General features: G+C 60.5%; 1 protein-coding gene across 1 annotated transcript; it reads left to right on the plus strand.

The window, feature by feature from the left end:
- The first annotated feature begins 928 nt into the window (after positions 1 to 928).
- Positions 929 to 17,466, plus strand: CAPN1 (calpain 1). Its single transcript, XM_079789297.1, has 21 exons — positions 929 to 1,140; positions 1,552 to 1,819; positions 1,957 to 2,026; positions 2,273 to 2,391; positions 3,669 to 3,802; positions 3,886 to 4,054; positions 4,328 to 4,411; positions 4,714 to 4,799; positions 5,035 to 5,109; positions 5,215 to 5,375; positions 11,650 to 11,831; positions 12,833 to 13,077; positions 13,164 to 13,203; positions 13,770 to 13,835; positions 13,925 to 13,982; positions 14,783 to 14,847; positions 15,235 to 15,303; positions 15,539 to 15,617; positions 15,931 to 16,047; positions 16,324 to 16,382; positions 16,758 to 17,466. Exons 2-21 carry the CDS (start codon positions 1,553 to 1,555, stop codon positions 16,782 to 16,784), a joined length of 2,172 nt encoding a protein of 723 aa, XP_079645423.1. The 5' UTR covers positions 929 to 1,140; position 1,552; the 3' UTR covers positions 16,785 to 17,466.
- Positions 17,467 to 18,317: the final 851 nt, after the last annotated feature.

Below are 18,317 nucleotides of genomic sequence, written 5' to 3' on the forward strand. Positions count from 1 at the left end.
GAGTGCGGGCCGAGGTCTCCGGGGAAGGGCAGGGATGCCCGCCTCCCGCAGCTTCCCGGGGCGATCCGCCCCAGGGCGAACGAGCAGCCGGCTCCCCACCATCGCTCATCCCCGGCCCGTTCGCCCTGCGAACCGGGAGCCGAGCGGCCAGGAGGAGGACTCACCCAAGGTCACGCCGCGAGCTGCGGCCTGGGGGCCGGGCCCCGCGCCCCGCCCGGAGGCAGGGAGCCGCCGAGGCGGGTGGAGGCGCCCCGAGCTGAGCGCGGGCCGGGCGGGTGGGGCTGCCGCGAACCGGGCGCCCCGCAGGGTCCGCGCCCCGCCGCCCCCGCGCAGCCGCTGCAGCTCCGCCCGCGGCCCCCGCAGCCCCGCGGCCGGCGCTCACGTGGCGCGGGGTGAGGCCGGCGGAGGAGGGGCCGGCCCGGGGCTGCGGGAGGCGCCGCCGCGGCTCCGCGCCCGGGAATGCCCTCGGGGCCCCGCGTCGGGTGGGGCGGCCCCGCAGCAGCTGCCCCTGGTTAAAAATACCCCTGCCCTGCCCCCGCTCCCGCTGCCCTTCGGCCCAGCCCCGGCCCTCCCGCCCGCCGCCGCCGCCCCTCCCCGGCCCGCTCCGCCTTTCGCCAATTCGTCCCCGCGCGCAGCTGGCCGCGGGCCCGGGGGAAGGGGCGGGAAGAGCCGGGAGCCGGAGCGATAGCCGGGGCAGGCGCCCGCAGATAAGCGGAGCGAGGGGAAGGGGCCGGAGCCGCGGCGGAGGCGGGCGGAGGGCGGGCGGAGGGCGGAGGGGCCGCGGGGGCGGGCGGGGAGGAGCGCTCTTCCTGGTTGGGCCCTGCCCGGAGCTGCCGCCGGGAAGCCGGCCGCGGGGACCGCCGCGACCCTCCCCAACTCCTCCTCCAGGTGAGGAGCGGGTGGCGGGGCCGGGACTCCGATGCAGCCGCTGCGCCCGGCGGAGGGGCTGCCCGACCCCGGCCCGGAGCGCACAGCCCCGGCGCCCGCCGCAGTCCGCGCTTCGCTCCGCCGGGCTGGGCTGGGAGGCCGGGGGGTCGGGGACGGGGGCCCGCGCCTGACCCCCCGGCCTGTCTCGGGGCCCGGGGACCGACCCCGGCTGCCGGCGCTCTCCGCCTCCAGCCCGGGGCAGGGGCAGGGGCAGTGAGTGGGGCCGGCGTGGTTTGGGGAGGGTTTGCCGGCAGGCCGCCCGGGTCCGCAGGCCTCTCCTGGGGGCTCCCGCCTCCCGGGTCCGGTGCCCCTCGGACCCCGCCCTGCCCCACCTGGCTGGCGGGCCGGCCGGCCGCGGGGCTGCAGCGGGCCTAGGACAATGGGCTCCGGGGAGAGGGGTGGTGGCCCTGGGGGGGGGGGGGTGGCGAGGGCGTGGCCCGCACACCCCGAGCTGGGGAACTCCTCTCCCGGGAGCAGGAGGAAGTGGCCGAGTCCTGCGTTCCGAGAGGGGAGCAGTGATGTGGGTGACCCCAGGGGTGGGGCGGACGGCTGGGCAGGGACAGGCAGGACCCCGCGGTCGTCCTGGGGAGGCCCGGGTCCTGAGGAGGCCGGTCTGTCCCGCAGGATGGCCGAGGAGTTCATCACCCCCGTGTACTGCACCGGGGTGTCGGCCCAAGTGCAGAAGCAGCGGGCCAAGGAGCTGGGCCTGGGCCGCCATGAGAACGCCATCAAGTACCTGGGCCAGGACTACGAGCAGCTGCGGGCCCGGTGCCTGCAGAGCGGGGCCCTGTTCCGGGACGACGCCTTCCCGCCGGTGACCCAGAGCCTGGGCTACAAGGACCTGGGCCCCAACTCCTCCAAAACCTACGGCATCAAGTGGAAGCGTCCCACGGTGAGGGCCCTCCCTGTGCGGGGCTCGGTCACCCCCATCCTGAGAGAGGAAGGGGAGCAGGGCTCCAGGTCCCGGAGGGAGTGGCCCCCAGGGCTGGGCTCCCGTTTCTGGGAGACAGGGCTCTGGGTGTCTTGCAGGAGCTGCTCTCAAACCCCCAGTTCATCGTGGACGGAGCCACCCGCACGGACATCTGCCAGGGAGCCCTGGGTAGGCCCTAGCGGGTTCTGGGGTGTTTTTTCCACGGGAGCTCCCTCTGCCCGTTCCTTCTGGCTCGGCCCCAACTCCTCCCTCCTGCAAGCTCAGACAGGCTCTGGCTGTCCGTGCCGGGGCTGGTTCGCCCAGATTCCTGGGGCTTTTCTGCAAGTGGAGGGGTCGGCCACTCAGGGGACCCCTGGCTCTCCCCGGCATGGGCCAGACTGGCAGAGCAGGTCTGATGGGGGTCTCCCATCCCAGGGGACTGTTGGCTCCTGGCTGCCATCGCCTCTCTCACCCTCAACGACACCCTCCTGCACCGCGTGGTTCCGCACGGCCAGAGCTTTCAGGATGGCTACGCCGGCATCTTCCATTTCCAGGTGAGATGCGGGGGGGGGGGGGGGGGGGGACACGGCAGGCACCGAGGAGGGGAGGACAGGTGACCCTCAGCAGACTGGAGCGAGGGTGGCTCAGCCACACCCGGCAGGGCCCGCCCTCCCTCTGGAAAGTATGTGACCTCTCGGTCCATCGGACGGCCAGCTGTGGGCGGTGGGCAGGTATGCGGCTGGCAGGGTTCCTGGGTGGCTGTGCGTGTCGGGAAGAGGAGAAAGAGCTCTGTGTTCCATCCTGGGGGACAAATCCTTTTTCCTCCCAGGTCTCAGTTTCCCCATCTAAACAAATTAATGTTCTGCTGGGTGAAGACAGACCAGCACACATGGCCATCTCCACCCATGGTGTCCACCCCCCCCCCCCCCAGCTCCTCCTGGACTTTGTTAACCTCTAGCCTCGGACAGCCCTGCAGAAAAGAACAGCTTGGGGTTGAGTCTATTTAACAGATTTTCCTGACGTTTGTGCACCAAGCCCATTTTTCAAATCAAAGACTAATGAATTCTTAATGAGCTGGTGTTGGGAGAGACATCACCCCCCCCCCCCCCCCCCAGCAACCCTGGATGAAACCCTCGGCCTACAGGATCCCAGGTGCCACCCACCTTGGCCAAGGGCCACACCTGCCCGGGCTGTCCGAAGGGGCTCCGCCTCCCCGTCCCTTTCCCCGCCCCCTTCCCGCACTCTGCCCATCCGCTCCTCCCTGCCTCTTCTGGCCAGTCCGACAGCCCCCCACTACCTGTGCTACCTTCCTTCTCAGCCGCACTGGGCTGCTGCTGGCCCGGGGCAACCCGACTCCTCCCTTCTGGGGAACCCGGCCTCTGGCACCTCTGAAGCAAGCCCCAGGATTGCAGGAGCCCCGCCCATCCTGTGGTTGAAGGACCGGGGTGCTACATTTTTGGTCCACACCCACTTTGCATATGGATCCCCCACCCCCACCCCCACACACCCTGGCCTAGAATGCGGAGGGAGCGGTGGGGACTGTGCCCTAAAGGGGGGCTAGTTCCCCAGAGCCCCGGGGGGGGGGGGGGGCCGTCCTGCCTCTCCACACCTTCGGGGACACCAGTGCTGCTCCTGTGGGGCCGCTTTACCTTCAAGGTCGGGCTAGGTTTCCTCGCGAGGAAGGCACGGCTGCCCCCTTGCACGGACAGGGAAACTGAGGCTCAGAGGCATGGCTTGCTCTAGGATAGGTGATCTCGTAAGCGGCAGGCTGAGGCTTGACCTCAGGCTCGGGGCCCCCACAGCAGGTCTCACCGTGCCCCTCCCCCCACAGCTGTGGCAGTTCGGGGAGTGGGTGGACGTGGTGGTGGATGACCTGCTGCCCACCAAGGACGGGAAGCTGGTGTTCGTGCACTCGGCCCAAGGCAACGAGTTCTGGAGCGCCCTGCTCGAGAAGGCCTACGCCAAGTGAGTGGGGCCGGGGACCGCTGAGGCCACCCAGGGGCGGTGTCCTCTGTGGTGCCGGAGCGCTGACCTGGGGCCGCCCGCAGGGTGAACGGCAGCTACGAAGCCCTGTCGGGGGGCAGCACTTCCGAGGGCTTTGAGGACTTCACGGGCGGCGTCACCGAGTGGTACGAGCTGCGCAAGGCACCCAGCGACCTCTACCAAATCATCATCAAGGCCCTGGAGCGGGGCTCCCTGCTGGGCTGCTCCATTGACGTGAGTGCCGGCCGAGCCCCCTGTGTGCACCGGGCCGCCTAGCTCTGGCCGGAAGCAGTGTCAGGGTGCCCAGCCCCCACCCTCGGCGGCATTGGTGGGCACATCTGTCCTTGGAGGTGTTGGGTGTGGTGGGGTCAGGGTCCCTGCCTGCCACTCCGTTCCACAGGGGGCATGTCCAGGACCCTCGTGCTCGGGGCTCACCTCTGCCTGGGGGTAGGGATGCTGACCGGGTCCCTGGAATCTCGCCCCTGACCTGAGCACATGACTTTGTAGATCTCCAGCGTCCTGGACATGGAGGCCGTCACCTTCAAGAAGCTGGTGAAGGGCCACGCCTACTCTGTGACGGGGGCCAAGCAGGTAGCTGGGGCCTTCCCTACAGGGTGCCGCCCGCGTCTTTGCCTGACCTTGCCCCTCGGGCCTGAGACCAGGGCTGTGGGAGGGGCTGGCTCTCCTGTCGTAGCCCCTTATTGGCCTCCTGGGGACTCTTGGCTGAGGTGTGTGTCCTGGCCTGCCTCGATTGCCTGTAGTTTGCGTCCATAGCCGCTTCTCCGCTGGGTCGGGTGCGCCTGGGCGCTGCGCCGGGCGAGGCGAGGGTGACGTGGGGGGAGGGGTGCTGCAGTGCGTGCCGGGCAGGCGCTGATGGGAGCTCTGGGGAACAGGTGAACTACATGGGCCAGATGGTGAACCTGATCCGGATGCGGAACCCCTGGGGCGAGGTGGAGTGGACTGGAGCTTGGAGTGACGGGTGAGGGGCAGGGGGCACTGGCTGGGGAGGCTGCTCCGTGCCCCTGGCCTTTCTGCTCAGGGCGCTGCCAGCCTGGGGTGGGCTCAGGATGGAGCAGAGGGGCCCGTCCTCATGTGCCTGGGCCCAGGGGCCAAGCTGAGGCCACCCCTGGAACTGGGATCTTGGGGCTTGACCTTGACCGTGACCTGGGCTAGGGGAGGACAGGCCCCGGGGACAGAGGCCCTTGTCCCCACAGCTCCTCAGAGTGGAACAACGTGGACCCTTACGAGCGGGAGCAGCTCCGCATCAAGATGGAGGACGGGGAGTTCTGGTGAGCAGCTGCCTCCCCGGTCTGGCCCCTCTCGGGACCTCGCGCCTGCCGCATCCCCGGGTGTCCTGGCCGGGCCGGGGCTCACCTCTGCACCTCGGCCCCCAGGATGTCCTTCCGAGACTTCATGCGGGAGTTCACCCGCCTGGAGATCTGCAACCTGACCCCCGACGCCCTGAAGAGCCGGCGGTTCCGCAAGTGGAACACCACCCTGTACGACGGCACCTGGCGGCGGGGGAGCACCGCGGGCGGCTGCCGCAACTACCCAGGTGACCTGAGCGCCGCACGCAGGGCGGGCGACCGGGTGCGGTCGGGGCCCCGCCTCCGGGCTGGGCGGCTCAGGCAGGGGCGTCCTCGCTGAGCCTCCGTCAGTTCCTCGCTGCACGGGATGCTCGTGCTGACCTCTCGAACTTGCTCTGAGGAGGAAAACGTTGAACGTCCTTGTAAATGCCAAAGAGCCACGCTTGCCTCCCCATCCTGGCCTGAGCCCAGGCTGCGAGCCGGGGAACAAGACTTTGTTGCCATCCAGCCAGCGCTTCCTGTCCCTCCTCCCTCTGAGACCTGCCCCGGCCCACAGTCCCCCCTGACCCCTCTGGTACCTTCCCCTGGGCTTCTGGACCCATGGGGTGACCCAGTCCACTGGACCCTCATCATTGCCGTCCTCACCGGCAGCAGCCTTCTTCCCTTGGTTCAGCCAGCACCCTGAGCGGATCCGAACGTCCCTCCCTGACCTCCCTTCAGCCCTCCCAGCCCCTCCCTGCCGCCCTCAGCCTTGACCTCCCTGACCTGTTGAGCCCCCTGCTTTTGCGCTGTGCTCTCCCTCCCTCCCTCCCTTCCTCTCCTTCCCAGGTTAGAGTCATGGGGTTCGTCTTGTCCCTACAAACTGTCTCCTGGCCCCTGACTCCCTCTGCTCCTCTCACTTGGCTCAGCCACCATCCTCGCTGAGCCACGATGTGGCTGGAGAGGAATCACTTCCCTGGAATCACAGCCACAAACCTCAAATGAGCCCTTTGCTCGCCCCCGGCAATCCCACTGCTCGTCAGCACCGGCCCTCGCTCCAAACCTCCCTCCGCTGTGACTCATCCGCACACCTGGCCTGGCGTGTCAGTGAAAGACCTCATCACGCAGGACACCCCTCATATTCCCACCCCCACACCCCGGCCTGTCTGGGCCTGTGCCATCCTGACTGCTTTCCCTCCTGGGACAGTGGGGACCCCGAGCTCTGCTTGGGACCCCGTCCCCCTTCGCCTCCTGCATCCATCACCTCTCTCTCTCGTGTCATTATGCAGGCCTGTCTGCCTTAAAGCCCCCTCCCTCAGCCCCCTTCCCCCGCCATTTCTCAGGAATTGCCACGCTCCTTCTCCTTTCTTCCGGTCCCGTGTTTCACCCACTGCCGTCCCGCTGCCATCCTCGCCACGCTGCCGCCACTGCTGTGTGCGGCTCACTCAGCCTTGGCTCTGCCAAGCCCGCCCCTGCGGTTCCCACGCCCGCGTGCTCCAGCCGCGCTCAGCTCACAGCCCTCTGTTGGGAAGCCTTCTCCCTCGTGGGGATCTGATTTCACTTCTTCCCAAATAGGCAACCACTGGGACCCTGCCCTTGCCTCCCTGCAGTGCCAGCCCGCACGGCGTTCGTGTGGGTGTGCTTTGGCCCCGCCGTCCCGCCCCCGGGTCTGTCCCTCTGCCACTAGCACGCCGACGTGGTTTTGTAAGAAGTCCTGTCCCACAGGGCCATCTCCTCTTCGGGAGTCTCTTCGCTATTCTTGCATTTTGCTTTTCCTGTGGACTTTAGAATCGGCTTACCAAGTCCTCCAAAAGCCTTGTTGAGAATTCCATTGGGAACGGCGTTGCATCGATAGATCAATTTGGGGAGAATTGCCCTCTTTCCGGTTTTGAGGCTTATCCAAGAATGCGGTGCCGTAGTCCCTCCTCTGCGTTTTTGCTTTTAGCAAATTCACTTACAGCCAACCGTGGCCTGAAAACATTAAATGGAAAATTCCAGAAAGGATTCATAAATTGGAAATCGTGAGCCATTCTGAGTAGCGTGATGAGATCTTGGGCAGGCCGGCCCAGGACGGGGGTCATCCCTTTGATCCTGCCCGTTGGCAGCAGCTAGGTGACCAGGCCCCTGCCGCAGCCACGGAGCGTGGGTCCCAGTAGCCCCGGCAGTAGTCTGCAGCTACGTACGTCACAACGCCTGCACCGCCACTCCCTTCATCTCGTCACGTGGGCGTTGTGACACCTCACGCCAGCATAAAAAGAAGGGGAGTACAGTGTAAGGTATTTTGAGAGAGACCACATTCACATAACGTTGATTACAGTATATTGTTATGATGTATTTTATTAGTGGTAATTTTTGGTAATCTCTTACTGTGCCTAATTTATAAATTAAACTTCATTATAGGTATGTATTTATAGGGAAAAACATAGAATATATAGGGTTTGGTACTCTCCAAGGTTACAGGCATCCGTGTGGGTCTTGGAATGTATCTCCCATGAATAAGGGAGGATTACTGTATATCTCGATTTATTTTGGCCTTCTTTAATGTCTTGTGACAAAATTATATAATTTTCATCATTACAGGGCTCATACATCTTTTGAGATAGAGACTCTATCATTTTTTTATTTATTTAAGATTTTAAAATTGATTTTTATTTTTTAAATATTTTTATTGATTTTCCACAGAGAGGAAGGGAGAGGGATAGAGAGCTAGAAACATCGATGAGAGAGAAACATCGACCAGCTGCCTCCTGCACACCCCCCACCAGGGATGTGCCCGCAACCAATGTACATGCCCTTGACCGGAATCGAACCTGGGACCTTTCAGTCCGCAGACCGACGCTCTATCCACTGAGCCAAACCGGTTTCGGCTAAAATTGATTTTTAGAGAGAGGAGAAGGGAGAGAAAGAGAGAAACATGGATTGGCTGCCCCTGCACTCCTCTACCGCAACCCAGGCATGTGCCTTGACCGGGAATCGGAACTGTCAACATTTTGGTGCGTGGGATGATGCCCCAACAACTGAGCCACACCAGCCAGGGGGAGAGTCTATCATCTTGTTGCTATTGTAAATAGTATCTCTTTTAAAATTACATCTCCTGCCTGGGTTGCTGATTTGTTTGATCCTCAGCACCAATTGATGTTTCTTTCTGTCTTTTAAATATATTTTTATTGATTTCAGAGAGGTAGGGAGAGGGAGAGAAAGAGAGAAACCTCAATGATGAGAGAGGATCATTGACCGGCTGCCTGCTGCATGCCGATTAGGGATTGAGCCCACAACCCGGGCGTGTGCCCTGACCGGGAATCAAACCAGGATCTCCTGGTTCATAGGTCTATGCTCAACTACTGAGCCACGCTAGCTGAGTTCTTCCTTAAATTCATTTTGTATCCAGCAAACTTGTTGATAATTAATTTTAAGGATTTATCTGTAAATTCTCTTTGGTTTTCTGATTGACAGTATAGCATCTGCAAATAATGACAAGTTTGTTTCTTCTTTTCCAGTTCTTATAACTTTATTGTTATGCATTCTTGTTTAATATGCTGGCCAGGACTCTAGAGTATTGTTTATCTGTCAAAATGGTAAATTACACTTACCACTTTTATAATATTAAATCAACCTTACATTTTGAGATAAAAATCCGTTCATCGCATAACATTTTTATTTAATTTTAATTATTGATTGATTTTAGAGATAGAGAGAAAGGGAGAGAGAAACATTGATTTGTTGTTCCACTTACTTATGCATTCATTGACTGAGTCTTGTATGTGCCCTGGCCAGAGATTGAATCTCAACTTTGTCATAGCGGGACGACCCGGGACCATAGCATAACGTTTTTATGCAGTAGCTTTACATCTGCACCAATGAGTGAGATTTGCCTGTGATTTTCCTTTCTTATACTGACCTTGCCTGGTGTTGCTATCGGTGCTATATTTATATTTGGCTTCTAAAGTGAATTGGGAAGTGTTCTCTCTTTTTCTGGTTTCTAGAAGAGTTTGCGAGATGGGGATGATTGGTTGCTTGAACGCTTGGGGGAACTGGTCTGTAAGGCTGTCTTCCTGTGAAGATTAACTTCTGATATTGAGTATCTTTAATGGTGATAGGGTCACCCAGGTTTTCTATTTCCCCTTGAGCCTATTTTCATGAGTTGTATTTTTTTTAGGAGTTTATCCTTTGCATCTGTTTTCAAAATTATTGGCATAAAGTTATCCTTTTGTATTCGGATACCTCATCTGTTGCTATCCTCTATTCATAGTGTTGCTTATTTGCACTGCCTCTTTTTTTCTTTGTTAATCCTGTAAGGAATTTGTCAATATTAGAATTAACAAAGAAATGTCTTTTGACTTTGTTGATCCGATGTGTAGTATTTTTTTTAAAATATGTTTTTATTGAATTTTAGAGAGAGAGGGAGAGGGATAGAGAGATAGAAATCTATCAATCCAATGGCTACCTCCTGCACGCCCCCTGCTGGGGATGGAGCTGGCAGCCCAGGCGTTGGTAATTTTCTTGTGATGTCTTTATCTGGCTTTGGTACCAAGCAAATCTATGGATTTGCCTGTTCTGGACAATATTATTTAATAGAAATGGAGTCATACACTATGTGGTTCTTTGTGTCTGTCTTCTTTCACTTAGCATGTTTTCTTTTTCTTTTTTTTAAATATATTTTATTGATTTTTTTACAGAGAGGAAGAGAGAGGGATAGAGAGTTAGAAACATCGATGAGAGAGAAACATCCATCAGCTGCCTCTTGCACACCCCCTACTGGGGATGTGCCCGCAACCAAGGTACATGCCCTTGACCGGAATCGAACCTGGGACCTTTCAGTCCGCAGGCCGACGCTCTATCCACTGAGCCAAACCGGTTTCGGCCACTTAGCGTGTTTTCAAGGTTCATCATGTTATGGCGTGTATCAGTACTTCATTGCTTTTTATTGCCTAATAATATTCCTTTGTTCAGTTATACCACCTTTTACCATCTATTCATCAGATGATGGGAAATTGTTTTTCCTACCATATGGCTATTATAGATAATGCTATTATGAACATTCACATATGAGTTTTTTTGTGGACAAATGTTTCCATTTATCTTGGATATATACCTATGAGTGGAACGGCAGGGTCACGTGGTAACTCTATGTTGGACCATCTGAGGGACTGCCAGACCATTTTCCCAGTGGCTGCACCATGTTTACATTCCCACCAGCTGTGTGTGAGGTTCTGATTTCTCCACATCCTTGAAAACACTTTTTATCTACCTTTTTTATTAATGTCAACTTCTGAGGGGGGGAGTGTGCTGTGCCTTTAAAAAGAAATTTTGCATATTCTATCCAGCACTTAGTTGTTTTAGTCAAGGGGGTTGTTCAGGCAGCTGAATCACCAAACGGCCAGAAATGCAAGTCCCGCCACCCTTTGCAGCGCTGTGGCCTCCTGTCAGACCCTGCTTTCTCTCACCTCCTTCTAAACCACTGTCCACACAGCAGCTCCAACCACCTCTTAAGATCCTAATCCATTTTAGGAACAAATTCATCAACACCCTTGTTTGAATTTTAAAAATAAGTTAATTTAAAAACCCTAACCCAATCATGCCCCTCCCGTGCAAGTCTGTCAGACGGTTCTTTTTTTTTTTTTTAATATATTTTTATTGATTTCAGAGAGGAAGGAAGAGGGAGAGAGAGATAGAAACATGATGAGAGAGAATCATTGATCAGCTGCCGCCTGCAAATCCCCCACTGGGGATCGAGCCCACAACCTGGGCATGTGCCTTTGACCGGAATCGAACCTGGGACCTTTCAGTTTGCAGGCCAATGCTCTTTCTACTGAGCCAAACCGGCTAGGGCTCTTTTTTTTTTTTTTAATATTTTTATTGATTTCAGAGAGAGTAAGGGAGAGGGAGAGATTGATGGAAACATCAATGATGAGAGATAATCACTGATTGGCTGCCTCCTGCATGCCCCCTACTGGGGATCCAGCCTACAACCCAGGCATGTGCCCTGACCGGGAATTGAACCCCGACCTCCTGGTTCATGGGTCCACGCTAACCACTGAGCCAGGCCAGCCGGGCTGTCAGAAGGTTCTTTTGCTCTTTGATTCAGTCCACACACCTCAGCACCGCTCCGGCTTCTGCACACTCTGCCACCTCCCTGGGTCCCTGGTGCTCACTGGAACTTGGAGCCCCATTAGACACCGGCGTCCCCCTGTGTGGGGGGCTTAGTTCTCCCTCTGCCTGGCTCCTGCTTCCCAGGGCCCCCCTTCACTTCTCAGCTTAGATGCCACCTCAAGGATGCCCTCCCTGGCCATTCCGGCTGCGTATTCTCTGTGATTGTTCTGCTCACTAACCTGCCTTGTGCATCCTTCGCCTCCCTGTCAGGAATGGGAGCTCCCGAGGGCGAGGACTGTGTCCCCCCCCCTCCCCGCCCCCGCCCCTGCATGTCTGCCACGTGGCTCACAGTGGCACTTGGTTAAAGGAATGGATGAATGGAGAGGCACATGGGGGAGGACAAGGCTTGGGGGTTCTCTGCTCCTCTGATCCTCACCTCTTCCCCTCCTGCAGCCACCTTCTGGGTGAACCCCCAGTTCAAGATCCGGCTGGAGGAGACAGATGATGTGAACGAGGACGACTATGGGGGTCGAGAGTCGGGCTGCAGCTTCGTCCTGGCGCTCATGCAGAAGAACCGCCGGCGGGAGCGCCGCTTCGGCCGGGACATGGAGACCATTGGCTTCGCCGTGTACGAGGTGAGCAGGTGAAAGGCCGGCGCCCGCCCGCAGCAGGCGAGGTCCGCCAGGGGGCGCCAGAGGACACCGCTTGCCCATCCTGAGCCCCTGGGTGAATCACGCCACTGAGGCAGCCTCCCACCAGCCCAGGGAGGCACCTGCTGAGGCCCTCTGCCAGGCTTGGGGCGGGCAGGGGCCTAAAATTCGTCCCGTGAGGCGGGTGGAGGGGGGGGGAGATGTTCCAGAGGCTGCTCTTGGGAAGAGGGAGCTGCCTTCGCCGACACCTGAAAGGCAGCTTCTGGGGCCAGACTTTGGCTCCGATTCTCTAACTTCCGTGTGTCTCTCTTGTAGGTTCCTCCGGAGGTAGGTGTGGCACGTGATTCACCCGGATTTACACGCCCCTGAACACACATGCCTGATGGTGCCCAGAGGGGAGCCCACACTAAGAAGTCACCTCGTTTTACTGCTCACAAAGTGCTCCCAGCCCGCACCCACTGTTCCGTGGGCAGAGCCAACTGCTCTCCTGGAGTCAGAGCAAGTAACACGTGAGGGAGCTGGGTTTGAACCCTGGCCCTCAGAGCCCCACCCGACACGCACACCCAGGCTCTTCCTGTTTTCCTGTGTCCGCTGCATGAGTCTTGGCGGCAGCCTTCTGGGGCCCTGGTTAGGAGCCGGGGGTGGATGGCTGAGCGTTCTGCAAGTTGCTTAAGCTTTAAGCCTCGATGTCAGTGGCTGTGAAATGGGCACGGAGCACCATCCCACAGGGGTACGGAGTCTGACCCGGGGAAGCTCCGAGTAGTAATGAGATGTTATTGCATGGTTATAGTATCTACATCCCCCCGCACCCTGTGCAGTAGGCAGGATTATTACCCCATTTCACAGGTAAGGAGACAAAATGACTTGTCAGGGTCACGCAGCCATGGAGTGACTGAGCCCTGACCCAGCTCTCCAGGCCCTTGGCCGGGACTTGGAGCCTGGGCTCTGGGTCGGGGGCAGCTGCTAAGGGTGGGCGGAGTGGGCAGCTGCAGCCCCCGCTCCCTCCTTCCCCTCACCAGCTGGTGGGCCAGCCGGCCGTGCACCTGAAGCGGGACTTCTTCCTGGCCAACTCGTCTCGGGCCCGATCAGAGCAGTTCATCAACCTGCGGGAGGTCAGCACCCGCTTCCGCCTGCCGCCCGGGGAGTACGTGGTGGTGCCCTCCACCTTCGAGCCCAACAAGGAGGGCGACTTCGTGCTGCGCTTCTTTTCGGAGAAGAGCGCCGGGACCGAGTGAGTCGCGGGCCCTCTCCTGACCTCCTGTCCCCAGAGGCTCCCTGCTGCCCCCTGACCGGCCCCTTTCTCCCCACCCTCCACAGGGAGCTGGACGACCAGGTCCAGGCCAATCTTCCTGATGAGGTGCGTGCCTGTCCCCCCCCCCCCGCCGCCCCGCCTTGCTCTTCTCCTCCGCCCCGGTGTGTGATGGACCCTGGGCGTCCCGTGCCCGAGCGCCGCCTGACAGGGCAGAGCCCCTCTGGCAGGAGCCATAAGAATGCTGATTCCTCATTAGCCAGCACTTCGCAGTGTGCAGAGGACTTTGTGATAACAGTGTGCGGGTCCCCACGCTCTCGCTCTCTGCTGGGACTCTGCTGAGGTCCTTCCCGGGTCTCCCTGTTTCCTCCACAACGACCTGTCAGGGTGCCGTCACCCTCCCCTCTCAGTGGGAAGCTCAGGGTAGCGCAGCGAGGAGCCAAAGCTCACCCTTCATCCTGAGCTGAACTGCACCCTCCTCACTTAAGCCACAAGGATCCTGAGCAGGGGGTAGAGTGGGGACTAGACCCCCATTTTACAGAGGAGAAGAGTGAGGCTCAGAGAGGTGAAGTGATGCAGCTAATGGGTGGTCCCAGCCCTGCCTCTAGTTGCTGCCCATGCGGGGGCCGGGCTGGGGCGGGGGGTCCCTGACCTGCTCCCCCTCCTCCAACCAGCAAGTGCTCTCGGAAGAGGAGATTGATGAGAACTTCAAGACCCTCTTCAGACAGCTGGCAGGGGAGGTAAGTTGGGGCGTGGTGGAGGGGGCCTCTGGGCATCGGGGGGTGGCAGCCTCTCCCCAGGGCACGTGCCATCCTCCCTTCCCCCCCAGGACCTGGAGATCAGCGTCAAGGAGCTGCAGACCATCCTCAACAGGATCATCAGCAAACGTGAGTGTCCGGAGCGGCTGCTCTGCACCCAGCGTCCTGCCCCCCGTTTCCTCCAAAGTCCACAACCCAGGATTCTGCTCCCATGCTGAGCTCACCCCGGCCCCTTGGTCTTCGGGGTGGGGACCTTCCACTACCTTCCTGAGCCCTGCTCACCCCCACTTTCCTCCCAAATGCCTCACGCCGTCTTGCTGGGCTACATTCTCTGTGCCTGAGCGTGGTGATTAGAAGCTTAGCTGCTGACAGCACCTTAGTGCCAACGTACAGGACCCCTTCCTCCCCGAAGATGCGCCCGGGCCAGGCCGAGTGGCTTGGGAGCAGAGCTGACTCACTCCCCGATGTGCACAACTAAAGGCAGCTCCCCAAACCTTCCCTTTGCCCCCACCTCTGACCTCCGACCTCCGACCTCTGACCTCTGACCATGCCCAGAGCCCCTCTCTTCTCTCCCTGGAGCCTGAGGCAGACCCCACCCCAGCCGTGGCCACCTCTGCTGCCCGCTTCCACCGCGTGTCTTTCACTTCTGTTTGGCACCCGTTTCGCTTTACTCTGGTCTCATCTTTACTCTGGTCTCATCGCGCTGTTGATCTGGCCGTTGGGACCCCGGCTTGATTGCTAAAAGACTTTAAACTTGTTATTTCTGAGGATGAAAACACTGCTCCACACTGACTCTGCTAGACTTTACCCGCCAGGCCACAGGGCTGGTGCTCCCTGATCCTGTCCCACCTGGCGGCACTGCCTGGGGGGGGTGGGGGGGAGGGCAGGAAGCTCGCTGGGCCGGGCGCTGGAACTGCTTTTTCTTGCAGACAAAGACCTGCGGACCAAGGGCTTCAGCATGGAGTCCTGCCGCAGCATGGTCAACCTCATGGACGTATCCTGCCGTGGGGCTTGCGGTTGGGGTGCAGGCGTGGGAAGGGGGCTGGGTGGCTCGCCCCAGCAATAGTGCAGAGGAAGGGACAAAGCTGTGTGGAGTGTGGATGGACCAGTGCCTTCCTGGGCATCATCCCAGTGACTGGGAAGCGGAAACTGAGTCACGGGCCTTGTGTCCAGTGAGAGGTGGAGCAGGGCCTGCATCCCCGAGTGGCCCTAAGGCTGGTGCTCTTTCTGCACCTCCCCAGCCCACCCAGGCTCAGGGCAGGGCCGGCCCGGCCGCGGCTCACTGTCCTCGGGTCTTGCTGCTTCTGGCGCTCCCTGCGGCCAGCCTCCCCTTCGCCCAGCTGGTTTAAGCGGTGGAGTTTTTTCCTTAACGGCTGCCCAGCGGGACGGCAACGGGAAGCTGGGCCTAGTGGAGTTCAACATCCTGTGGAACCGCATCCGGAATTACCTGGTAGGTGGCCCCTGCCGGCTGCGCCGCCGCCCCCTCCTCTGCGGCCTCAGTCGCAGCAGGGCCAGGTCCCACCTCAGGCCTGGTTCTCCGGAGCCCACATGCCCCAGCAACTGACCCACCTTTGGGGCCTCCCCCCTCCCCCCTCCCCCGCCGGCTCCACAGTCCTCACCCTGGGGCGCACTGGAAGGGCTGGCTGTCTCGGCTCAGCCCTCACCCTCTGCTCCCCCCGCCCCAGTCCATCTTCCGGAAGTTTGACTTGGACAAGTCGGGCAGCATGAGTGCCTACGAGATGCGGATGGCCATCGAGTCTGCAGGTGAGGCTGGGGCCCAGGCTGCCTCCCTGACAGTTGGCCCTTGTCCCGGTGGCGATGGTGGCGGTGTGGGAACAGCCCTTTCCCCGCGGTGCCGCTGTGAGGATGGGGGCTTTGATCGTTCCCACTGTGCACGGAGCAAACGGAGGCTCAGAGAGGGAACGGGACTGGCCTGAGCCACACAGACAGGGAGAGGGGCAGCAGCCATAGCCTCCGGTGGAGACACCCGGGGGCTCGCCCTTCCAGCCCTGGTCCCCTCCCTGTCCCCTGGGGCGGGGCTGTGCCTCCCTGGCCCTCACCTGCTCCCCTGGGCCAGGCTTCAAGCTCAACAAGAAGCTGTACGAGCTCATCATCACCCGCTACTCCGAGCCTGACCTGGCCGTGGACTTTGACAACTTCGTGTGCTGCCTGGTGCGACTGGAGACCATGTTCCGTGAGTGTCCCGTGCAGCTCCTGCCTCCAGGCGTAGACCCTGCGTGGCACGTGCCGGGGAGGCGAAGGTCTTGGGTGGAGCCCCAGGGCTGAGTGCCCGGAGACCTGTGTGCCTGTCGGGGGGGGGGACACTCTCGGGCAGCAGGAAGAGCCTCTAATGGCTGTGGTGGGTGAGAGCGTGGGGTGCTGTGGGGAGGTGGCGGGGAGGCAGGAGGGGAGGTCCGCATGAATGCCCCCCAGAATTCTCAGCTTCATGTCATCTTTTCTTGAACCACAGGGTTTTTCAAAACTCTGGACACAGATCTGGATGGAGTTGTGACCTTTGACCTGTTTCAGGTGGGAACCTCCTTGGCCAGGTCGGGGGAAGGACCTCAGGGGGTGGTGGAGTTCTTACCTTCCTGGCGCTGGAGCCTGTGGCCTCAGAGCCGGCCTTAAAGGCCAGGCCACCCAAGTCCTGGGAGGATGGGGTGGGGTGTCTGGGTCCTGGGAAGGGAGGCCAGGCCCCTGGAGGCCTCTGCAGGAGCCAGCAGCCGGCCTCCCAGGGTGGAGGAGGTAAGAAAGTAGCCCTCCTACACCCGCCAAGGGGGCCGCTCTCCGACCTGCCCTCAGAGGGCCGAGGAGATGGTGGCTCCTGAGCCATGGGGCTGGGAGGCTGGGCTTGGCCTTGGCCCCGCTGACCCGTCTCCTCTCTCCTCCCCTCTCCGCCGGCAGTGGTTACAGCTGACCATGTTTGCGTGAGCAGGGGTTAGGCCCCCGGGCTGCGTCCTCTCCCTCGTCATCTGCCAAGCTATGCCTTCCCACCACGCCATACCAGGCCATGCCAGCTGCAAGTGCCTTCCTCGGAGCGGGCAGTGGCCTCTGTCCCTTCACCTCCCAGCCGCCACGGTTCATCTGCTCTGGGCAGAGCTGTGTGGCCCCCCTGCTCCTCGGACCATGGGCTCAGGTGGACGCCCCCAGCCCCTCCCGTCGCCAAGCCAGGAAGGCAGCTTTCGCTTGTTCCTGCCTCAGGATGGGGCTCCTGGGGGCGCTGACAGCCCTGGCCTCCCAGCATCTTACTGTGTCCTCTGCCCTCACTCCAGAGACCAGCCGCCTGGCCTTACCTGCGGACTTTGAACCATAACCACTAGCTCGGCACCGTCTGCATCATAGTGTGCAGGGCCCCCTCCCAGCCGGGCCCCTCCCAGGGCTGGGAACGCCTGTCCCTTCCTGTGCAATGTCCCCCCTGCCCCACGGCCTGGGCCCAGGGGGTGGTCAGGCCCTCCCTTCTCCCCCCCCCCTCCTTTTTTATATCGGTGATTTTAAAGGGGACTCTGGTACTAGTATACTACTTATGGGGGTGCCAGAGGCACCTGGGCCTGGGTGTGGGGGGACTCGTGTTTCCTTGCAGCGAAACCACAAATAATAAAGGAGAAAGGCCCCGTGTCTGTCTCTGGAGTGCGTTCCTGCCCCAGGCTGCTGCCCTGGCCTGCAGGGCCCTGGGACCTGGCAGTGTGGCCTGCTGGTCCTGCTCCCCTCCTGGCAGCCCTGGAGGCCCGACTCCTGCCTTCCTGGCACGCTCCCGCCTGTGAGGCTCTGGCTGAAACCAAAACCCCTGCTTAGCACAATCCCGACCCCCCAGGAAGCTCCCCAGAGCACAGAGCCTCCTTCAGGTCCTCCTGGGTGCCCCTGTGCCCCGACACCTGCAGCTTATGTAAGCTGCCCCGGGCCCTCTGGGATCCTGGCTTTCCTTACAGAGATAAGAGTGGTTGGGGGTGAGGGGTGGGCAGGGCGATGGGTAGAGGAGGAGTTGGGGTGGCGGGGGTGTAGAGGAAGCCACAAACTAGGACAGTGTGTGCAGGCAAAGGCTGACGAAGCCCAGGGGTGGGGGCTGCCCTCGGCTGCTGGGAGCCCCAGGTGGAGCCCCAAATGGCAGACAGCCTCGACTCTGCCCTCCATGGGCTGGCACAGGGCCGGGAGTAGGCCATCCTGGGCCCGCTTCTTGCCCTGCGGGTCCCTGGGCCAGGTCCTCTGGGCCTCGGTGTCCTCAGAAAAGGGGGTGTCCTCAGGAAGGGGGCTTGGCCATCGCTTCCTGGGAGCCTGGCTGGTTGTGAGGGCCAGTGGGGAAGTGGGGGCAGGTGCATGGTCCTGTCCTCCGAGTTCTCTGTATTGGGTTTTGCTTGATGAGAACACCATGGGGCTGGATGATCTGGGGGCCGAACCCCTCGCAAAACCCCATTCAAAGGGGAGGGGAAGGAGCATTTACTGCTGGGGTGCCCCGGCGAGGGCAGCGGG

Source organism: Cnephaeus nilssonii (assembly GCF_951640355.1).
Source record: "Cnephaeus nilssonii genome assembly, chromosome: 13".
Classification (NCBI taxonomy): domain Eukaryota; kingdom Metazoa; phylum Chordata; class Mammalia; order Chiroptera; family Vespertilionidae; genus Cnephaeus; species Cnephaeus nilssonii.